Genomic DNA, 21,937 nt, shown 5'->3' with positions numbered 1-21,937 from the left:
CAAGAGAAAAATAGCTTATTTCTCATTCATAATTAAATATTTTACCATTATTTAACAATCTTTAATTCAAACTCCAGTTCTACATCATCTTTTCTATAAAAAAAAATTAGGCATGCTAGTATAGTAAAAGAAGCAAATGCACTTGAAATGAAATTTTCGGTACAGATGAGCACAATCAAAGCCTGGTCCCAAGATTCAACTTTCCGATATGCCTACTTTAGTATTCGCAACTGTAGCAACCTTCACTGCTTATTATTATTAACAATAAACATTAGAAACCATTTTCTATTATTTTGATCTCTCCAAATAGAAGAATAACAAGCAAAAGCCAAAGCTAGGAATACGTTTTCTAGACCTTACACAAAATAGCCCTTCCCTTGCATGCATCTATGTCACGGATATCCAAGAATCCTATGGTGCCCCAACCACAAATCCAAGCCACGCACCACAATTATGTTTTCAAAACATTAAGAATTATGTTTTAAAAAGAACATAGACAAAAACTCCAAATTGATTATTGCAATGAGAAACCTCTATCTCAGAAGATCAGACTAAATAATATCACACTTTCTCCTTATCGAAGATTCCTCCTGCCTTCAACCTGTAGCAAAACTCAATCAACATGCTGATGCTACTAACTACTTACAATGGGAGAAGAAAAACGTATTGATCATTGCCTATGATTTACATAACACCTTTACAAATACATGGAAGAATGTCACTCGACAACTATTCCGACTGGGGAAGGAATAGTGGACACCCCCACCAAGGGGAAAGGAATCGCTTAACACCACGAAGAATAAAAGGAATGGTGAAAATTCCTTAGCTTCTCTAACTGTGGTTGGTTCAACTTCAGAGGTTAAATGTTACAAACTTTCCACATGTACTGCCATGGCATCAATAGAACTCTTACCATTCAATTAAAATATTGACTTACACAGAAACGTCGCTAACAAAACTAATTTTCGAATCAGCATTTAACTATTAGTGAATGGGACACCAGTATCTTCATCCATTCCCCTTACTTTTTCTTAGTTAAATTAATCTTTAATTTTCTGCTAACAGTATCAGTGTCTTGAATTTCATTTTTTGTTACATTTTTCTGAGTTAAATTATTCAGGAGTTTTCGTCTAATGCTATCAGCACTCTCAATTTCACTCATTCTTGAGTTTTTCTTAGTTAATAGTTTTCCACGAACACTATCAGTTTTCTGAATTTCCATCTTGCTGATTTGCTCAGTTGATCGTTTTCCAGGGATATCATGATCTGGCATATCATTCCTGGTTGAGCTTCCGACACGTTTTCTAGCCTGTCTTCTTAGCTCTGATACAAGACCTTGAAATTCTTTCAGCTCGTTGACGGAAAGAGGAGCATGGTCTCTTAATGCATCTGAACTCTCCATTTCATTCTCTATTGCATTTTTATCTCTCTTTGAATGCTTTCCAATAATATTATAATCTGGTTTATCATTCTTTAGAGGCTTTCCAGTGGAATTTTGAGCTTGCCTTTCAAGGTCTATTAACTCTGATAGAAGGCCTTGCAATTCTTTCAACTCATTCATGCCAAACGAACCTTGGTCTTTCAATTTCTCAGTATTTTCAATTGCTTTCTTGCTCATATTTTTCTCAACTAATTGGTTTCCAATAATTTTATGATCTAGTGTATCATTCTCATTTGGCTTTCCTGCAGGTTTCTGATCCCATCCTTCTAGCTCTGCCAGTTCTGCCAGAAGACCTTGCAATTCTTTCAGCTCGTCCAGGGAAATCTGGCTATCGTCCTCCAAATCCTCACTGGACTCAGTTTCATCCTCACTTGACTCAGTTTCATCCTCACTGGTCTCAATTTGATCATCACTCATATCTGCCTCAGATAATTGGTTTCCAGTAACACTCTGATCTGGCATTTCATTCTTCAGTGGCTTCCCCACAGGTTCTTCAGTCTGTCTTTTCAGGTCTGCTAGACGCCGTTGTGCTTCTTTCAACTTATTTTTGGCACTAGGGCCATGATTTTCCAATGCATCAATCACCATTTGTTGGAAATCAATAGCAAGGTTGTAGCTGTAATATAATACAAAAACATGTCAGTTCATATGCAAAGTAAAGCATACAATTCATAAAGAATCACCAGCTTAAGCATAAATAAAGAGACTCAAACAACACTCGTGTAAGTGTCCAAGTTTAAGAAAATCTTGAACTTATTGGACAAAATTATACTTGACTTTGTGAATAATATTACTTAACCAAAAAATATAACGCCTCAGACCACATAGAACAGAATCAACCTCAAAAAGTATAGAAAACGAGAAACCAGTTACTGTGCTAGCTCCAACATTAATGTCTCATACTGTTTCCTTAATCAATCTATTGATCAACTTTTCTACTTTCTGTGAGGAAATTTGGTGAGCTCCATGAGGTACATGTGATAACAACAATCATAATAACAAAATCCATATAATTATGTATTCATGTACAGTTCAATACAAATGATGTGACATGATAAATGGGTCACAGAATGGTTCCGTAAATATTAATAATCACTCTTTGACTTTTGTATAGAGAACTTCCAATCTATATGGAGGCCCCAACTCATTTACCTCTTTATTGTGGAAGCTTGCAACATGGAGCATAATATATAAACTATCCAAACATGAAGCATAATATATAAACTATCCAGAAGACATCCCAATGCCAGCATCACCTACATCCACTAAGTAATTGCTTATTCATGTACTCTCCAGATGTGTGCTAATAATAAATATAACCCATCCTGTATGATGGTGTCACTGTCACACACGTGCAATTGCACGTATCTTTTCTGAAGCAACATATGATTGCCTATGTTCCCTTCACTAGAAAGATCCACCAAATTTAGTGGACCTGGGAACCTCGACACTGTACAGATTCCAGAAAGATGATAGTCTGAAGAGGAACTTGTACGAAAAGTTAAAACCCAAACCTAATAGAATAGAAACACAATCTCTTGTAGATTCTCAGTCACATATGCACAACCTGACAGCCTCTAAAGCAGATACTCTAAACTTCTAAAGACACCAAACTCAGCAAAATTAATCTTTTACATGAAAATGTCATGATAATAAAGTTTGGACCTGCTGTAGCCAAAAAGTAGAATGCATTTAACTAGTTCTAAACAATGATTATAGTAAAATCAGTTCCAAAACAAAGAGAAAAAAGCTTGTACCATTGATAGATGCATTGGCATCAAGAACTCGGAGATTCTCTCTCACGTTTCAATAGAATTAGACTTTAGTGATTATGAGCTTTAAAAAAGGCCTGATAACCATATAAAAGATCATGAATAGAACATATATTATAACTAATGTATCATTATGATTATTAGACTTCTGCTCTATCATTCTACATGATGCCTCTAAGTATGCCAACTTCATTTTCTTTTGTGATATTGCTATCAGGATTTACAGGAAGTCCAACATGTACTAAATCATCTAGAATCAGAATTTGGAAGTCCAACATCTCTTGTTGGCCAGTACTTCTAAATGCTAATAAGTCCCTAGCAATGTTAGGTTCTATGCTAGAGATTACAGGAAGCCAGCTGCTAAAAGATTTGGTTGTTATTCTTTCATCACAGCCTAGGTTTTTTTCCCGTTCGTACTGATTTACAGACCAGGTGAGTTCCAAACTGCAGCTTAATGTCTTGAGCACCAAGGAACAAATCTAAAAGCAGCATAAATGTTTGCCAATTGGAATCTACACATGTTCCCAAATATTGATCAGGTTTCATAAGCTTTGCAGCAATATGCTAAGGGCTTGCAATTTGATTAATTAGTCCTCTATAAATTTTAGGCAATTTTGAAATATCATGCATCCTGATGCAGGAGCATCCCAGCCAATCAGCAATACTGTGTCAACCAAAAGTATTATGCTTTCTTTTCTTTGTTTTGCTCTGTTTTGTAGGTTCCCATAGTGTGCCTTGAGTTAGTTTTTGGCTTTTGCACTTTAAACTGGCCGGCTCTGAGAGTCTGTAGATGCTTATGCAATAGCATAAAGGGATTCTGCAATGGCAAAAAGCAGCACTAATTCATTAAAATTTTCCCAGTTCAGTCTCCTACAACAATAGTTGTGCTAGGCTGTGACTGTTAGATCATGATAAATCTTCTGCAACTGACACAGACTACGGTTATCATCTTAAAACTGACCATATGGACACGAACTTGTTTGCTCTTATGACTATTGTAAATCTCTGTTATTTCTGACATAAGGCCTTCTGCCAATTTGCAGCCTGCATGCCATGTTGTACATTCATATTTGATAATAAGAAACACCTCTATTGTATGAATTGTCTCTATTTGGAGCTGGGTTTGACAGTCCTTCAGTGGACTCTCTGACCCAGCAATGCATCATATCTATTTCCTAGAGGTTTCAACAGGCTTCCAAGATTGCCACCTATCAATGATAGAAGTTGTAGTAACTTCAGTAAGGATATTTGAGAGAGTAATATTAGTTCAGACGGGAGAACTTCAGAAGCAATGTTTGACCATTCAAGAGAATAGCAGATACATAAAATGAATGTGATACACAATCTGGATTAGAAACCTAAAGAGAATTATATTTGGAAAAATGGTAAATTGCTCATATCAAGTCTTAGAATTTCACAGAAGGAAATCGTATGATAAATGAAATCACATTGCAAAGAGAGTAAATACTTAGAAACAGAGAGAATTACTTACCGCTACCAGATAAGAAACCAACAAATTCTAAGATATTTTTTGAACTAAAGGAAATAACCTTGTTGTTTTCCAGAAGGTCAATTACCTTTAGAATTTTGGATATGCACAAAAGTAATGCTGAATCTAATTGTATGCATAAAGAAGCAGAAATCACCAAACACAAATAATTAGTTGCCCAAATCAAAAGATGCCCCTATGCCAATTTTTGCCCCAACAGAATCATTATTTTTTAATTGTGTTCAACATCTGTGGACTGATTCTTCTGATCTACATTTGTTCTGATCCACATTTGTTTATCTTGCATCTAAATCGTCTTTAAGTCATGCACTGCAAATTGCAATTTTTAATGATTTTCAATAAGATTATTTGCAATCAAGCTTTACAATATCATTTTTCATCTAGAGCATCAGATTTAACATTGTTATTAAAATTTCATGATAGTTTGAGTTACCCATTATAGAAGGTACACCATACAATATAAATTTACTAGTGTTTAAAAAAAAATCCAAATTTTTATATATTAATATTTTTTTTAATTATAAATATTTATATATTTCTAATATTTATCTGTAAATTATAAATATTTTCAGTATTAAATATATTGAAAAATATATGTAAACCCAAAGTCAGACCTAAGGACCCAAAACCCATGTCCATTGCCATACTAGACCAAGCAACTTATTTCTTTGTTGTTTGTTTTTAGTCATTTTATCTTGTTTGGAAATAACTACTGGAATTTGCTGATTTTTTTTTTTAGGTTAATTTTGTCCCTTTGCTATATAATAAACTGAGCAAAGCATAGTCATGGGGTCTAAAATTATTTAAGGTTTCATCAAGTTTGAATGTTCTGTTTGTAGGTTAAGTTTGAAGATTTTAGGACATTATTTGTCACTAATGGTTTTGATTAACTAAGCAGCCTAGCAATGGAGCTGACCCTTACACCACTACAGCCTAATGTCTATCCAAAACAACTATTTACAAGAAGGTCAAAAAAAACAACCTTTAACAACAGACTAGCGGCACAACAACTAAACCACAACAAGAATGGATAGATAGTTCATCCACAACCAATAGTAGAGGGAAAGTAAGAGACTGCAGAGTGATTCTTCCTTCACCGATGGACAACCATCTAGGCAATACTATTAGAAGGGTCCCTGCCACAAAGGGATGGTAGTGGCACACCCAAAGAGAGAATCAACGCTAGCAATAATAACAGAGTGCTGACATTTTTGTACTTCAACAGCTATAGGTTGGGGCAGAACAGATGCAACAACAGTTGAAGGGTCCACACTGTCAGAGGGGAAGGTATTGACAAGCGGTGGAGCAGTAGGTGCATCTTGGGGGAAACATCATCAGCCTGTAAAGAGTCATTCGAGGAAGAGTACGAGGCCAGAACAGTCAAATGATCATCATTTGCATCCTTTTTGGCATGAGAGAACAATTCGCAGCCAAATGACTCATAGAGAAGCACTGCCTAGATTGAAGTGGAGGCACTCAAAATCAAGTGATTGGGTCCAAGGCCTATCCCCAACCATAAGAACTACATCCCTGGAAGAAATGTAGAAATGTCAATGTCAACCAGAATGTGAGCAAAGGGAGAGTGACTCGCCATAGCCGTAGCCTCATCCACCTTTATGAAATGACGAATAGAGTTGCTAGTGGCCTCAAAGCAAGAATTCTCCCAAAAATGAAGGGGGATATTTGGAAGAAGAACCCACGTCGGACACGCCACCAACGATTTAGTAAGAAAGTTAAAGGAGACTGTCAAGATTTTGGCAGAGATTGAGTGATTCCCCCAAACCCATAGTTTGTTCAATATCAAATCACGTACTACCTCAGAAGTAAAAGCAGCAGTAAAAAACCCCTTGCACAAGGGAAGAGCTCAATGTTACAAGAGACAAACAATTACCAAGAATTTGTCACCCAACGATACAGATCCAAAAAAGAGGGTGAGAACCACTAAATATTTATTTCTAATGTTGTAATTGAAAGTCAGAATAAATATTTTATGAAATTGATGAAAAAAGAAACAAAAAATGACAACAATCAAATCGAAAAGTGTTAGACATTTTTTGGAAGGTTTGGAGAAGTATTGGAACTTGGTTAAAAACAAAATTATGAAAAATGGCTACCCCTCAACCCCATTGGAGGCATTGCCTTCAAACCCCGTGAGGGGCATTGCCCTTTAGTCATGCTAAGGGCTGCAACCCTAGATCCCTGCTCTCATTTTTATTTTTCCTATATCTCAACGCTATTAATATACCTTTAAATTAGTACATTTTTTTCTCTTTTTTGCATTTCGGTAATAATCTAATTGAAGGCTTGATTAAATTAGTATCTCTTAATAAAGCCACAAATAGTATAGCAGAGAGTGAAGCCTTGATTGAAGGCTTAATATTATGTAGGGGGTTAGGTATTAAACAGCTGGAAATAGAGGGAGACTCTCAAATTATCATCAATTATATCAGAACAGGAGGCACACCTAATTGGAAAACTAATTCAATATTAGAAAATGCTACGGAGTTGGTTACATCCTTTCCAGATATAGAGACCAAACATATATATAGAGAAGGCACCAAACAGGCTGTTGCTTTGGCTAACAAAGGGGCAGATGGGATATTTATCAAAGAAATCCTACAAATTGATCTTATTAATCAGATATTTTTGACCTTACTGTAGTATAGGTGTAATTGGATGCATAACTCCAATTGATACTTAGAAATTCAACAGGGAATATAATTATTTATAGGGATATGTAGCCAAATATACACACAATTTATAGACGTATGGATAAATTTATCTCCTGCGACTACAGTCTAAGATATGGATACAGTAGTCCTGATGAATAAGCATATATATGTTTTTTTCCGAGAATGATACTTTACTTTCCACATCCATTTTACTAAACAAGAGAGTATCCAGATTCATCTCTTAATTGATAAGGCATAGACCAAAGTATTCATATGCAAATTGGCAGGTATTCTTTTCTACTTCTGCCTAGACTCTTCATATATGCAGGAAGTATATTTATTTATATCCGTATGTTTACTAATTCTATATAAACATGGACAAGATTTCAAATGCATATATTAAAGCATCAGTATGCTTATATATACCCGAAGATCCTTAAACTAATCAGGGTATATGTAAACATTCTAATACTTATATAGATTTGAATCTTGTTCCCACTTTTCTATACACCTATGTAAATATACATTGTCCTATAATTTATTACCATTAGACTTTAGATAGGGCTAACAATATATGCAGATCCATATTAGTTCTTTTTATTGATCTCCTTCCCTTATTTGAGTTGACCTCGGGGTTTTCTGCTCCTCTCTTATCTCTTATGGCTGTAATTCTTCTTTATGCTTATTGGATGCCTTTGTCCAGCGATTTAAAGTGTCCTCGATTAAGACTCTCTCATCTAGTGGCATCATCACTGGAGTCACCCCCCTGTTATTGCTTAATCCCTATGTCCTCTGTTCTGCAGATATCTCTATTCATAATGTGGGCAGTTTCAGCAGCTTACATTCAAGGAGCAAGACATTCTTAAAATCATAAATAGCAGCGATCTTGTTATAAAGTTTATTTCTTTATGTTTCCTGTAGTATATGAAGAGCAAGCGATTATACTGAGGGGGGCTGAATCGGTACAATAATATTTTTTGCAATTTAAAACTTTTGTCCAAACATTTACTTCAAATGCTGAAATAAACAATTACGCACATGAATACAATAACACGGAGATTTATGTGGAAACCCAATGCAGGAGAAAACCACGCCAAAATAAATGCTTTCTTATATAAACTGTCATTTTAGAATGTTTTTAAGGTTTTGACCTACTAAAGGCTATGACCTCTATGTTTATGAACACCGACTCACTGAAAGCTCCAACTCCCACACTTTGTAGGCTCTGACCTACAGGAAGCTCCAACTCCCGCTTCTGTCTTTGTGAGCACCAACCCACTGCATAGAAACCTTTCTTCCACCTTGATGATGTTGCTTACCCAACTGATGATGGATACATTTATTTGAACTTTCTGTACTCTTCCTTATACCTCTACTTCAGATCTGCATATTCTTCTGTATCTGTATATACACATCATTTATATCTGCATAAATATATCTTGTAATTCTGCCCCAATCTGCATGATATTACATGTAGTATTCTATATTTGTTCTCTCCTCTTCACATGATATTACATGTAGTATTCTATATTTGTCTCTCCTCTTCACATGATATTACATGTAGTATTCTATATTTGTTCTCTCCTCTTCACATACTTCTCTCATCTGTCCACAGTGCTCTATTGTTTATTTACTAATCTATTGCTCTTTCTTCATCAAACCAGTTTCTCTTTTATATATTGTCATATCTTAGAGACACGTCTTTTTATCAAATAGTTACTTCCACTCTTAAAACTAAGTCATATCTTTTCAGATAATTATCTTTTCAATAAACAAATCACTAATTATTATTAATCACACTTTTACCCTTTTTTATTAAATATTATAATCACATCGCACATCCTCAATTTCTCGAGCATCTTTTCATACATCACCAGAAAGAGGGATTTATCAGGCTTCCACAAAATTTAGCATATGTCCAAACACAGCACTGACTATTTCTCCGCTTCTTTATAATTGCCACATCTGACCATATTTGTTTAACCCTGCTCGCATAACAGTCCTCTGTCTTCAATACGGTTTATACATATGCAGTTTTTGATACATGTTCACTTTATACTGTCGTAGAATGAATCGCTGAATTTATTTGTTCCCTATATATAGATCGCTGCATATAGGTGTCTTGTCTTAATCACACCCTTCTATCAATTCCTAGCATCGCTTCTTGCTATCTACGCACTCACCAGTTTGTCTTTCATATTTTATCTTAGTTACCAAAATGCATATTTACATAATGTACAAAGGCTACTACTTGAATCCCAAAGGCCATTAGGTTTTAACCATGGAAACTCAAGTTATAAACTCCAGTTATAGCCATTCTTGTTCAGTCTACTATGTACAGAGCAGCAGGAAAAGCAAAACTCGATAATTTCCAAAACCTATCGAAGTAAATCCAAATTCCTCAAACAAGTATGCACAGGTTAGTTACATGCTATTAAGCAGCTAATCCATGCAAAACAGTCAGTATCAATCCAAAACAATAGATCTCACACCAAAAATAACGTTTTTCCTGTCAACACTTTGCTCCTTACTCATGAACAGTTTGTACAAGACAATCACCCTATTAGAATATTTCTAATAATGTTCTATCTATTGTATGTAGATAGTTTCTATTTTTTGATAGTTTCTAATTTTTGTATATATGAGCTTGTAAACTCGTTGTAATCATTCATTGTTTATTGAATACAAAATAATCTTTCAATTATTTTATGGTATCAGAGCTAATACTTAAATTTTCTCTAAAACCTGCCTAGGGTTTTCTATCTAGGAAAATTCGAAAATCACGAACTAGTTTTTTTTATGAATTGTAACTATGCTTGTGAAAATTGCGGATTTGTGACTGGTATCTACAAATCGTAATTTTTTTTCCTTGGCCAAACTTCTCTGCAAATCGCATGTGGAAGGAACTCGCACATATTTCTTGGTCTTGCAGTTTTTTTTACCATTCGGAAATCATGATCAACTGGTATTTTTGCAATGCCAAATCCCAGATTTTCTCTGGTGGTCTGTATCTGTGGTATCTACGGAAATCCGCATTTTTTCAAAAAGGTAGCTACTTCATGTTTTTTTTGGGTGTAGTAACCCGATTTTGTGCATAGAAAACGACATATTCCAAGCCACCTCAAATCGATGCCTCTCTACTAAGGAAAACGTCCAGTTTTTTTTCCAAAACTCCATTATTCTGTAAATCCAAGCTTTCATTGCTGCCGATTGTATTTTTGCTCAAAACCCTAACTTTTGGGTTCGAAAAAAAATTTGATTTTAAATTCTTGGTGGGTTTTTCGAGGGCTCAACTAGGTTGTCGTCCGTTTTTCGTACCTCAATTTTCGAGCCAGCGGATCAAGAAAACAACAGATTCTTTCTACATTTTCTGTCTACTCTTTTGGGTACTTGTCATTTTTTCCTAGGTTAGCCTCAACATTGCCTCAAACTTCGTGCAAATGGCATCCTTGACCAACCTGATGCTAGAAAACAGTCAATGGTTTAATGGCAGCAATTACAACCACTAGAAGTAGCGCGTGTTAACCATCTTCAAGCATCGTAGTTTGGATGCACTTGTTCTAGGCACAGAGACTCGTCCTGCCCCCTCTAGCACGCCTGGTGGGACCTCCGTTACCATAGATCAGGATAAGTTTGATGATCGGAATCACGAAGCTATTATGCTTCTCAAACTCTCTGTCACACATGATCAGCTACCTCAGATTCCCTCTGGCAAGTCAGCTGCAAACATCTGGAAATATTTAAAGGAGCTGCATGAAACATCCAACAAGAGTCGAGCATTCTTTTTGAAGAACCAGTTGTTTTCCATTATGATGGATGAATGTATGTCCTTACAAGAACATCTCACGAAGATTAAGGACATCTGTGATCAGCTTGAAGCCATCGGTCGGACAATGGAGGAAGAAGATATGGTAGTTATTACCCTGAAAAGCTTGCCAACATCTTATGAGCATTTCATAGAGACTCTCAACATTACCTCAACTAATGTTGATCTGAAATTTCCAGAGTTGTGCACCAAACTCCTCCAACAGGATTGCTAGAAGTAGCAGTTTGGCAGCCGTGCTTCCTCACCCTCATCAGAACAAGCCTTTGCAACTAAGTTTCAGCCATCTTAGTCATCTCCACAAGGTAGTTCCCATCAATCCTTGGGCAGTTTTCAGCAAAAGAGTGTTCAATGTCATTACTTCCATAAAGTACGGCCTCATGAAGAAAGATTGTCGTCAACGACTCGCTTCCGAACAAAAGAAGCTGGGAGGGTCCAATCAGCAGGCCAATGTTGCTGAAAATTTTGAGACAAAGGAGTCTGTGTTCTACACTTTTATGGCTAAAAGCCCTTCAAATTCAGCCCGATCCTCTGCTTGGTATATTGACTCTGGTGCTTCACGTCATTTCTCTCATCGGTGTAACTGGTTTACAGATTTCCATCCATACAACGATTTAGTTGTGTTTGGCAAAGGAGAGGAGTTCAAAATTATTGGTAGAGAAAATATTCAGATACAGTCTGGTGGGTGTCAACTCATCTTTCTCAAAGTTTGCTACGTCCCTGGTATAGCACTTAATCTTCTCTCTGTGAGTCAAATCATGAGAAATTCTCGTCAATTGGATGTGGTGTTTAGTGCTCACAAATGCTCCGTTATTAGTCGAGAGACTTGTCTTACTGTTGCTCCTGGTCTAGAGGATCATGGCCTATATTGGCTTATTGACACTGGTGATTCTCCTGAAATAGCTATGGCAGCTCGTGATTTTTCTCTCAGCACTTTGTGGCATCAGAGATATGGACATCTCAACATCCAGTATCTCACTCAGCTATCTTGGGAGGAACTTGTTTCTGGACTACCTCTAATTCAGCCGCAACATCTTGGAGTATGTGACGCCTGTCAAGCTGGCAAACAACATCGAACTCCCTTCAAAGATGGAGATTCTTGGCATGCATCTCAAGTACTTCAATTACTTCATGCTGATATTTGTGGTCCTAAGAATACATCTTCAATTACTAATTGCAAATATTTTTTGCTTATTATTGATGATTTTAGTAGAAAAATGTGGATGCACTTTCTTAAACAAAAATCAGATGCACTTATTACATTTCAGAATTTTAAGTAGTTGGTTGAAAACGAGTCTGGCTGCAGTATCATTTCTCTTAGAACAAATAATGGAGGGGAATTTTGTTCCCATGCATTCTCTGGTTTTTGTGTTGAACATGGCATCAAGCACCAATTCACCACAACTTACACTCCTCAGCAAAACAGTGTTGTTGAGCATCGCAATCATACTATTGTTGAGATGGCTCGTTCTATGTTACAACACAGGAGTGTTCCTAATAAGTATTGGGCAGAAGCAGTGTTTACTGTTGTTTACCTTCTGAATCATTCCCCTACTCAGGCTGTCAAGAACAAAACTCCCAAAGAATTGTGGTCTGGTTGTAAGCCCAAGAACAGCCACCTGAATATTTTTGGCTCTCTTGCCTATGTCTAGATTCCTGATGCTAAACGTTCCAAATTAGATTCCAAGACTCAGAGACTCATGATGACAGGGTATAGTGACAACCATAAGGCCTACAAATTGATAGATATAGACACTGATCGTCTTATCTTTAGTCATGATGTTGTTTTCGATGAAACTCGAGGACCGTTTATGTCCTCTTCTGCGCAATGTTCTGAGGAACAGCCTCACAGTGTTCCTCTTCCTTTAGCACCATTTGATGGGCAAAATGATACAAATAATGCCTATCCTGGGACCCCTGATGTTGATCCTGTTGAGGCTACTAAGACTGATCCTCCTCCTGTTGTTGCTCTTGAACCTCTTCTAGCTCCTCCAAAGGTCAACTCTTCTACTCTCTGACTCAAATGGTGGGTTAAAACTATTAGTGATCTAAGGGATGATAAGCTCATTGAAGGTAGAATTTCTCGAAATAAGCGCAAACAAATAGTTAATTTTGCTCTTATGGCTAACATTCATAGTGTTTTTGAGCCCCAGACTTATTCCGAGGCTAAAGGTATTCCTGAATGGGAAGAAAAATCAAACTTGGATTCTTTTTGATCTTCCTGCAGGGAAGAAGCCCGTTAGCTGCAAATGGGTATACAAGGTCAAATATAAAGTTGATGGCACCTTAGACAAGTATAAGGCTCGTCTTGTTGCTCGAGGGTTCTCACAAAGAGAAGGTATTGACTATGAGGAGACTTTTGCTCCTACAACTAAAATGAGTACCATATGACTTGTTCTTGCTCTAGCAGCTCAGTTCAGTTGGAAAGTTCATCAGATGGATGTCAAGAGTGCTTTTTTGAATGGTGACTTACAAGAAGAGGTCTACATGACAACCTTCTGGATTTAAGGTTGGTCAAGAATACAAAGTCTGTAAACTTGTCAAAGCTCTCTATGGTCTGAAACAAGCTCCTCGAGCTTAGTACATGGAAATTGATAAATATTTAACCGACCATGGTTTTCAGAGGAGTCCATTGGATTCAAACCTATATATCAAACATGTAGGTGATGAGATCTTGTTTATCGTTGTTTATGTGGATGATTTGATCATCACTGGAAGTTCAGCACATTTGATGGCGAAAATCAAACAGGATTTGTGCAGCACTTTTCATATGATAGATTTGGGACTCTTGCACTATTGTCTCGAAATCGAGGTTTGGCACATTGAACACAGTATCTTTCTTTCTCAGTCCAAGTATGCTATAAGTCTTTTGGATAGGTTCAGAATGCAGGATAGCAAACCTGCTCTCACTCCTATGGAACCCGGGCTCAAATTATCCGCTCAGTCTAATTCACATGTTGTAGATGAATCCTTGTTTAGACAACTAGTGGGTAGTCTCATTTTTCTTATGGCCACTAGATCTGACATTAGTTTTTCTATAAGCTATATCTCCCGCTTTATGACAGCACCCAAGACTGATCATTAGACAACTACATAGTGTGTCCCGCACTATATGAGTGGTACTCTTGATTATGGTCTTCTATACACTCAGAAGTCTGATTCTACACTATGTGGCTACACAAGTTCAAATTGGGTCGACTTTGTTGATGATCGCAAGTCTACCGCCAAGTATGTGTTTAATTTAGGATCTGCTGTTGTGACATGGACTAGTAAGAAGCAACAGGCGGTGGCCCTGTCTTCGATAGAAGCAGAGTATCAAGGAGCAGTTAAGGCAGCTTGTGAGGCAGTTTGGCTTCGGCGGATGCTTGCAAATATGCATGTTCCTCAATCAGGACCGACTCCTATATTCTGTGATAATCAGGGAGTACTCAAACAAGCAAAGAATCCGGTCTTCCATGAACGAACCAAGCATGTCGAAACACATTGTCATTACATTTGTCAACTGGTTGAAGACAAATCTATTCAGTTGTTGTATGTTCCCACCTTAGAGCAATCTGTTGATATCTTCACCAAGTCTCTTGGTTCTAATAAATTTGTAAAATTCAAGGAGGCTATTGGTGTTATTGATAGATTAAGCATTATGGGAGGGTATTAGAATATTTCTAATAATACTCTATCTATCGTATGTAGATAGTTTCTATTTTTTGATAGTTTCTAATTTCTGTATATTCGTTTTGTATATATGAGCTTGTGAGCTCGTTGTAATCATTCATTGTTTATTCAATACAAAATAATTTCTCGATTATTTTACACCCACCCTTAAAATGGAGTGGTTTGTCCTTATATACCTTATTCTCGACTGCTCAGACCCTCAGGTCGAACTCTAGACCTATTTAGTGTTTCTTCCTAAAATTGTGGAAATGATGTCATGACAACTTAGCAAAATTGAGAAGTTGTCATTAGCAAAATTGCGAAGTTGTCATGAGCAACTTTTGCAATATTTGCAAAGGTGACCTTTTAACACTTCAAACCTTTCCAATTTGATTAAAATCCATCCAATTTAATCCAAAAAACACCTATGGACCACATTTCAACACGTATCCCTTAATTTTGAGGAATTTTGCAACTTTGACCATGGTTGACCCTATCAAAACCTTATAGCAATAACTAGGTCTTAACAACTAGATCATGAACAACACTTAAACTCAACCTTTTACACACACTCTAAACACAACTTGGGACTTTATGATTAGTCCTTATTTGGTCAATGGTTGGCTAGGCCATTTACAAGGCAAAATTCATGTTAGGGATTGCCTTTTCCCTAAGGTGGTCCTACACCACCCTCTGGTGAGAATTGTATCTCGATTAGGTAATTATCATATAAAGATCATCTTCCTTAGGCCTCTTTGGGATCTTTGGTAACACTACTTGGTAGAGATCCCACCTCTAACCAAGTCTCTGATCTCTGACATATGCATATATTTGACCACTACAATATATATTGTCTCTAAGAGATTCTCTACAAATCTCTCTGGGTTCCAATTTGGAATATTCAAACAAGAACGTCCTCTAATCTTTGAGTTCTCTTAAAATAAAACTCGACATTCTAATGAATTCCCTCTACCAAGTTCTTACTTGATCTCTATGAGAACTATAAAGTTCTCTATCTCAATCCTTGATCTTGATAATTTTATCTACCAAATGATTCATATTTACTTATGAAATAAACATATCAAATGAGTGCACCTTTAGTTCCCTTCCGTTTTTCATTTTATAATCCTTCACAGAATATATATTACTTAAATTCCCACCATTCAATATATATTACTTAGATTCCCACCATTCAATATATATTAGTTTAGTTTCTTTACTTTCTCTATTCTGATCTAATCGAACTCTCTTAGGCATAATTGATTTTTTAATCCTCCATTATTTTATTTATCATTTGTGTCCTTTTCAAAGAGTTGCAAACCTTCATAATCACAATCCTTTTGAAAAGTCACAACCCTTCATAATCACAATCCTTTGGAAAAGTCATAACACTTCATAATCAAAGTCCTTTGCAAAGTCACAACACTTCATAATCACAATACTACCAAAAAGTTACAACACTTCATAATGACAATATTATCAAAAAGTCACAACTTTTCATAATCAGAACCCTTTTGAAAAGTCACAACTCTTCATAGTTAAAATATTTTTGACGAGTCACAAATATTCATAATCACAACCCTTTCAAAGAGTCACATCCTTTCATCATTGAAAATATTTGAAAAAAGTCACTTGTTTTCTTCTCATTCCTCTTCTAATAATCCTTTAACTCTTCTCTTCTTCTCCTCTTCCTTCCTCTTTAAAATGAACTCTCCTCCCTTTAATACCTTAACTTTAAAGAGTCGCATCTTTTTATTACATCTTTTGACTTTTTATTAGATTTAGTTAGTTTATATTATATTATTTATTTACTTATAGATTTTATATTTATTATCATTTATTATTAAATCTTATTTAGAAAGATATCATACTTTCTACAATATTCTCTTGTATCTGATTTTATTTATTTATTTATTCATTGTAAATTTATTATTATTTAATTGTTTTAAATATTATACTAAATATTATTTTATTGATAATATATTATATATGTAATTTTTATTTCTTATTTCTATACTTGAATATTTTTTATTATCATTGTTTATGTAAAAAATTTTAAAATTATATCTTAAAATGGGAACATGACACACTCAAGATCCATCAGAATCTAATTTTTGCAACTGAATACTCTCCCTCTGAATGCTATTTCTACCTCTTCGAAGAAACTAATTGCAATGACAATCTGAATAGGTTCATTCTCTTAATTTTCATCAACATGGAATTGGCAAGAATTTCTCAATATTCAATAATCCACCGAACCACACATATTTGACACCCATTAATCATCACAAATTTTCTCGAATCCAATTTTCCTATTCAGGTTTAGATACTTTCCTTGGACCCACTCTAATACCATGTTAATTTTATGGTAGTGCTCGTTAACCACAAGGAAACCATCAAATTTGTTGCCTTATCTCAGATTTTATGGTAGTGCACTTATCATCAATCGCAGCGTACATAACATATTTTGCACATCGCAGAATCCATCATTATTGACACAAAAATGGCCTTGCATATATATGAAACAATCCCTCTTAATCTAAGTCACATGGTTTGAATTCAAGTTCGAGTTCGACATCCATGAAATTCAGATGAAGTTCGACAAGAGTAAAAATTTGGAAAAAAGTTTGAATCAAATTCACTTTATATAATTTTATTTATTTTTAAACATAAGTAATATTTTCAATATATTATCAAAATAGTTAACATTACTAAATAAAATAAAATAGAAACAATAATTTCATTAAAATCAATTATTGAACATATTTTATATATGTTTATAAATTTTAATTAATAAAATAATAATATAATATAAATTTATTTAATGTAAATTAGTACGACAATTTTTTGAATAGACCATATATATAATAACTGGATACAAGTTTTTTAGTTTATCTTATTAAAATTTTACATATGAATATATTATCTGATTTTTTATATATAAATTTTATAAAAAATATTTATAAACTATATACAATTGTAAAAAATCTCAAATAAAAACAAATTAAAGCTCTCGTTGTGGACTGGTCACGACTCACAACACAGTGCAAATGGACTTGGAAATGAATAAGTCGAAACAAAACACACACAGATTTGTGACACAACTGCTATAGATTCTTTCTCACTCCGTTACAGTGCAGCCACAATCTTCAAATTGGAAATGGTTGTATCAACCATAGTTACAGGACTCGGGCTCACCTCTAACTCGGAAAGTCAGAATCCGACTTAGACTCGGACTCAACAAGGACTTAGAAAATTGAAAAACCCCATGAAATTCAAATATTTTTAAAGATTTTAAGATTGTTTCATGCATCTTTTAGTTAATTAACATCAAATACACAATAATTGAGATAAATAGAAGCTACTTAATACACATACACAATTTTGGATAGATCACACAAGTATAAAAGCGAATTTCTAAAAGAAAAAAACTGAATAACACAATATAAAGTTATAAAGTATAAACTTAAAGTAATAAACTTAAAGTAATAAACATAGTGTCACTGCAGTGTCAAAGACTCAAATGTCTACAATATTCATGGATTACGAAATCTATGGTATCAAAAGTTCAAAACATATATCAAAATAACAACTAGAAGACTAAGGCTCATAGTAGTCTATATCCTCCTACGAGTGCGCCTAGATAAGTCATGGAAGACTGTAGAGCCATCCTCTCTCCCTGTGTCTAAGGCTGAACCTCATCCTCATCCTCATCACCATCATCATCCTCATCCTCACCCACAAAATCCTCATCATCAAACTCGGATCCATCACTCCTAGCCTCAGGGTCCTGCACTTTGTCTCCTCGCGCTCTAGCCTCCTCGACTGCCATTGCTACTGCCTCAGTCATGATGGTGCAAGCCTTCGTCTTCCACACCTCACACTGCTCCTTGATTGAACCTTCTACATCAGCCACCCTTTGGGTCAAAATAAGGCCTCCTAGCTCGTCAGCACTAGGAGCTTTAAACCCCGGACCACAAACAGCCACAGCGTTGATTGCAATTTGCCAATAAGGGGACCCAAACAAATTAAATAAAATTTAAAGTTAAACAAATTAGTATATTATAAATAAATTTGAAAACAAAATACAAATTAAACTAAACAAAATAAGCATATTATTGTCTCTTGGAAGTTGAAACTTGAAACTTGAAAGCAAGAGAAGTAAGACATAAATTAAAATTTAAATAAATAAGTACCTTACTGCATTGAATGAAATGTTGTTGTAGATGAAGAAGTCTCCAAGTGCCAATTTTGCATAATCATGATTCTCCTTGTTCCAACCTGTTAAGTATGTAACCCGATAATCCTACAAGTCTGAATGTGTAGACCGCACTTGATCTTCTACACCTGAATATCATACGATTGGCATTAAATTTTATACTTACTTTGTAAGCCGGCAATTTCTAAAGGATTTGTTTAATATTCATTACTAAACTAACACATTTTGTTAGTAATTAATATGTTTTTCTTAGCAAATCGTCGATTTCTAGAGAGGAGATGTATGCCGATTAAGGAAGGGACATGTTTTCCTTTAGTGATGATATATAGGTAGGTTATTGTTGTAGTTTGAAGGACACACAATTACATTTCAGTCTGCTCCTTCAAGCAACAATATCCAGCAAATATATATTGCAAAGATACTTCAATTTCAGATCGGATCAAAGGTTGATCATTCCTAATTACATCAGAGTTTAAGAAGTTCATTATTCACCATCTAAGGATTGTTGATAAGTCTAATCAAAGCATAGAATTAGCAGAATATTTACATGTTATCAGAGCTCTGGTAGTCGAACCTAGGCTCTGCAAAATTCAGTTATCAGACTTATATATATTGCTCTGGTAGTCGAACCTAGGCTCTGCAAAATTCAGTTATCAGACTTTTATATATATATATATATATATATGGATGGTTGATAAGTCTAATCAAAGCATAGAATTAGCAGAATATTTACATGTTATCAGAGCTCTGGTAGTCGAACCTAGGCTCTGCAAAATTCAGTTATCAGACTTATATATATTGCTCTGGTAGTCGAACCTAGGCTCTGCAAAATTCAGTTATCAGACTTATATATATATATATATATATATATATATATATTCTGCTAATTCTATGCTTTGATTAGACTTATCAATATATATATATATATATATATATATATATATATATATATCAACTATCTTCTATCTTCAATGGCATACACAATCAGACCCGAGGACAAGTTTGATGGAAAAGAACACTTTGATGCCTGAAAATTCAGAATCACGATGATTCTTGAAGAGAATGATGTAAGACAATTTGTTGATGGAGCATCCAAACAACCTCCAGTTGAACCTCATAAATCTATCTGGAGCAAAGGAAATAGGAAAGCCATTCAAATCATTTTAAATGAAGTTAAAAATGATATCGTACCCATGCTTACAAAACATCAAACTACATTTGATATGATGAAAGCATTACGTAATGCATATGAGGTCAACAATGCAACTAGGGTTCTCGCATTGAAAAGGCAACTAAATCACATTCAGATAAAGAAAAGAGAATCAATGAATTCTTACTTCCTAAGGGTTGCCAACATTAGAGATGAACTGTCAAGTATACGAACCCTTATTAGTGACATAGAATTAACACTAATGGCCATAGATGGATTACCAGATTCATGGGAGACTTTTGCACAAGGAATATGTGCCAGAGATAATTTTCTTGACTTCAACAGACTTAAGAATGATTGTCTTCAAGAAGAATCCAGAAAGCTAAAGAAAGGAGAGAAACTGAAAACAGAAGATGAAGAACTTCATGTTCTTAATACAAACTCTTATAAAGGCAAGAAGAAGCATTTCAAGAAGAAAATGGGAAACTCAAGAAAGATCCATCTAAAATAAAGTGTTTCAAATGTGAAAAATTTGGACACTACAGATCAAATTGTCCTGAAAATTCTAAACAACAAGCAAACTGTATAAATGTTACTAGGGAAGAAGATACCTATGATCCTGAGAATCGTGTATTGTACTCCTCATTATCAAATGAAATTTCAAGTCAAGCATGGGTAATTGATAGTGGATCTTCTAGACATATAATAGGATACAAAGGAACACTAGACTCTTTATTAGAGAAGGTTAACAGTGAAGTTACCATTGGTAATAATTCAGCACATTCCGTTGAATGAATTGGAAATTGCACCTTGAAACTAAAATCAGGAAATACTCTCCTTCTCAAAGGTGTACTCTACGTACCAAGAATTAAAAGAAATCTAATCTCAATTACAGCGCTTGAAGATGATGGGCATAATGTTGCATTTGTGGATAGCAAAGTATTAACTTGGGCAAAGAACTCCTCAATCAAGAAAGCGAAGTTGATTGGTCAAAGAAAAGGATACTTGCATGAATTGAATACAGAATCTAGTCCACCTATTCAAGCCTTAGTTCATGAAGCTGCAGACATAAATGAAATATGGCACAGAAGATTAAGGCATCTAAAATTCAAAACCTTATCAACTATGGAGAAGATGGTTATTGAATTACCAAAACTAAATAAAGACCACTCAAGCATATGCAAAGGGTACGCTTTGGGTAAGAACACCAGAAGTCCATTTCATGATAGCACTAGGAAAACAAATAATGTTTTAGAATTAATTCATTCAAATTTATGTGGAACTATGTCTGTTTCTTCTCTTGGAGGATTCTGGTATTATATTTTGTTCATAGATGACTTCTCTAGGAAAACATGGACTTACTTCTTAAAATGCAAAGAAGCAAAAGAAATCCTAAAGAGGTTTAAAGAATTCAAAACATTAACTGAAAACCTTTCAGGGCATAATATTAAAACTCTTGGAACTAATAATGGAAGGGGAATATACCTCAGACTTGTTTAAAAGGTTTTGTAAAGAATTAGGGATTAAGAGGGAGTACATTTTCCTTATAATCCAAAACAACAGAGGGTAGCAGAAAGAAAGAATAGGACAATTATAGAAGCTGTTAGAGCTATGAATTTTGATTAAAATCTAGAGTATTATCTTTGGGCAGAAGCCTCTTGTACTGCTGTCTATATTCAAAACAGAAGCCCTCACTCTT

At 35.1% G+C, this 21,937-nt stretch overlaps 1 protein-coding gene across 1 annotated transcript in view; it reads right to left on the bottom strand.

Annotated features, from left to right (window-relative positions):
• Positions 1–653: 653 nt before the first annotated feature.
• LOC149544940 (protein KINESIN LIGHT CHAIN-RELATED 3-like) overlaps positions 654–21,937 on the bottom strand; it is a 43,985-nt gene continuing 22,701 nt past the window's right edge. Inside the window, exon 2 of the mRNA XM_089795487.1 lies at positions 654–2,057. Within this exon, the coding sequence (XP_089651613.1) occupies positions 1,022–2,057 (1,036 nt within the window). The 3' untranslated portion in view covers positions 654–1,021. The remainder of the gene's footprint in view (positions 2,058–21,937) is intronic.

This window comes from Cupressus sempervirens, chromosome 8, assembly GCF_028749045.1.
Source record: "Cupressus sempervirens isolate cs-2001-9-10 chromosome 8, ASM2874904v1, whole genome shotgun sequence".
NCBI classification, from domain to species: Eukaryota; Viridiplantae; Streptophyta; class Pinopsida; order Cupressales; family Cupressaceae; genus Cupressus; species Cupressus sempervirens.
Note: the sequence above shows the minus strand (reverse complement) of the source record. Positions and strands in the feature narration are given on the sequence as shown.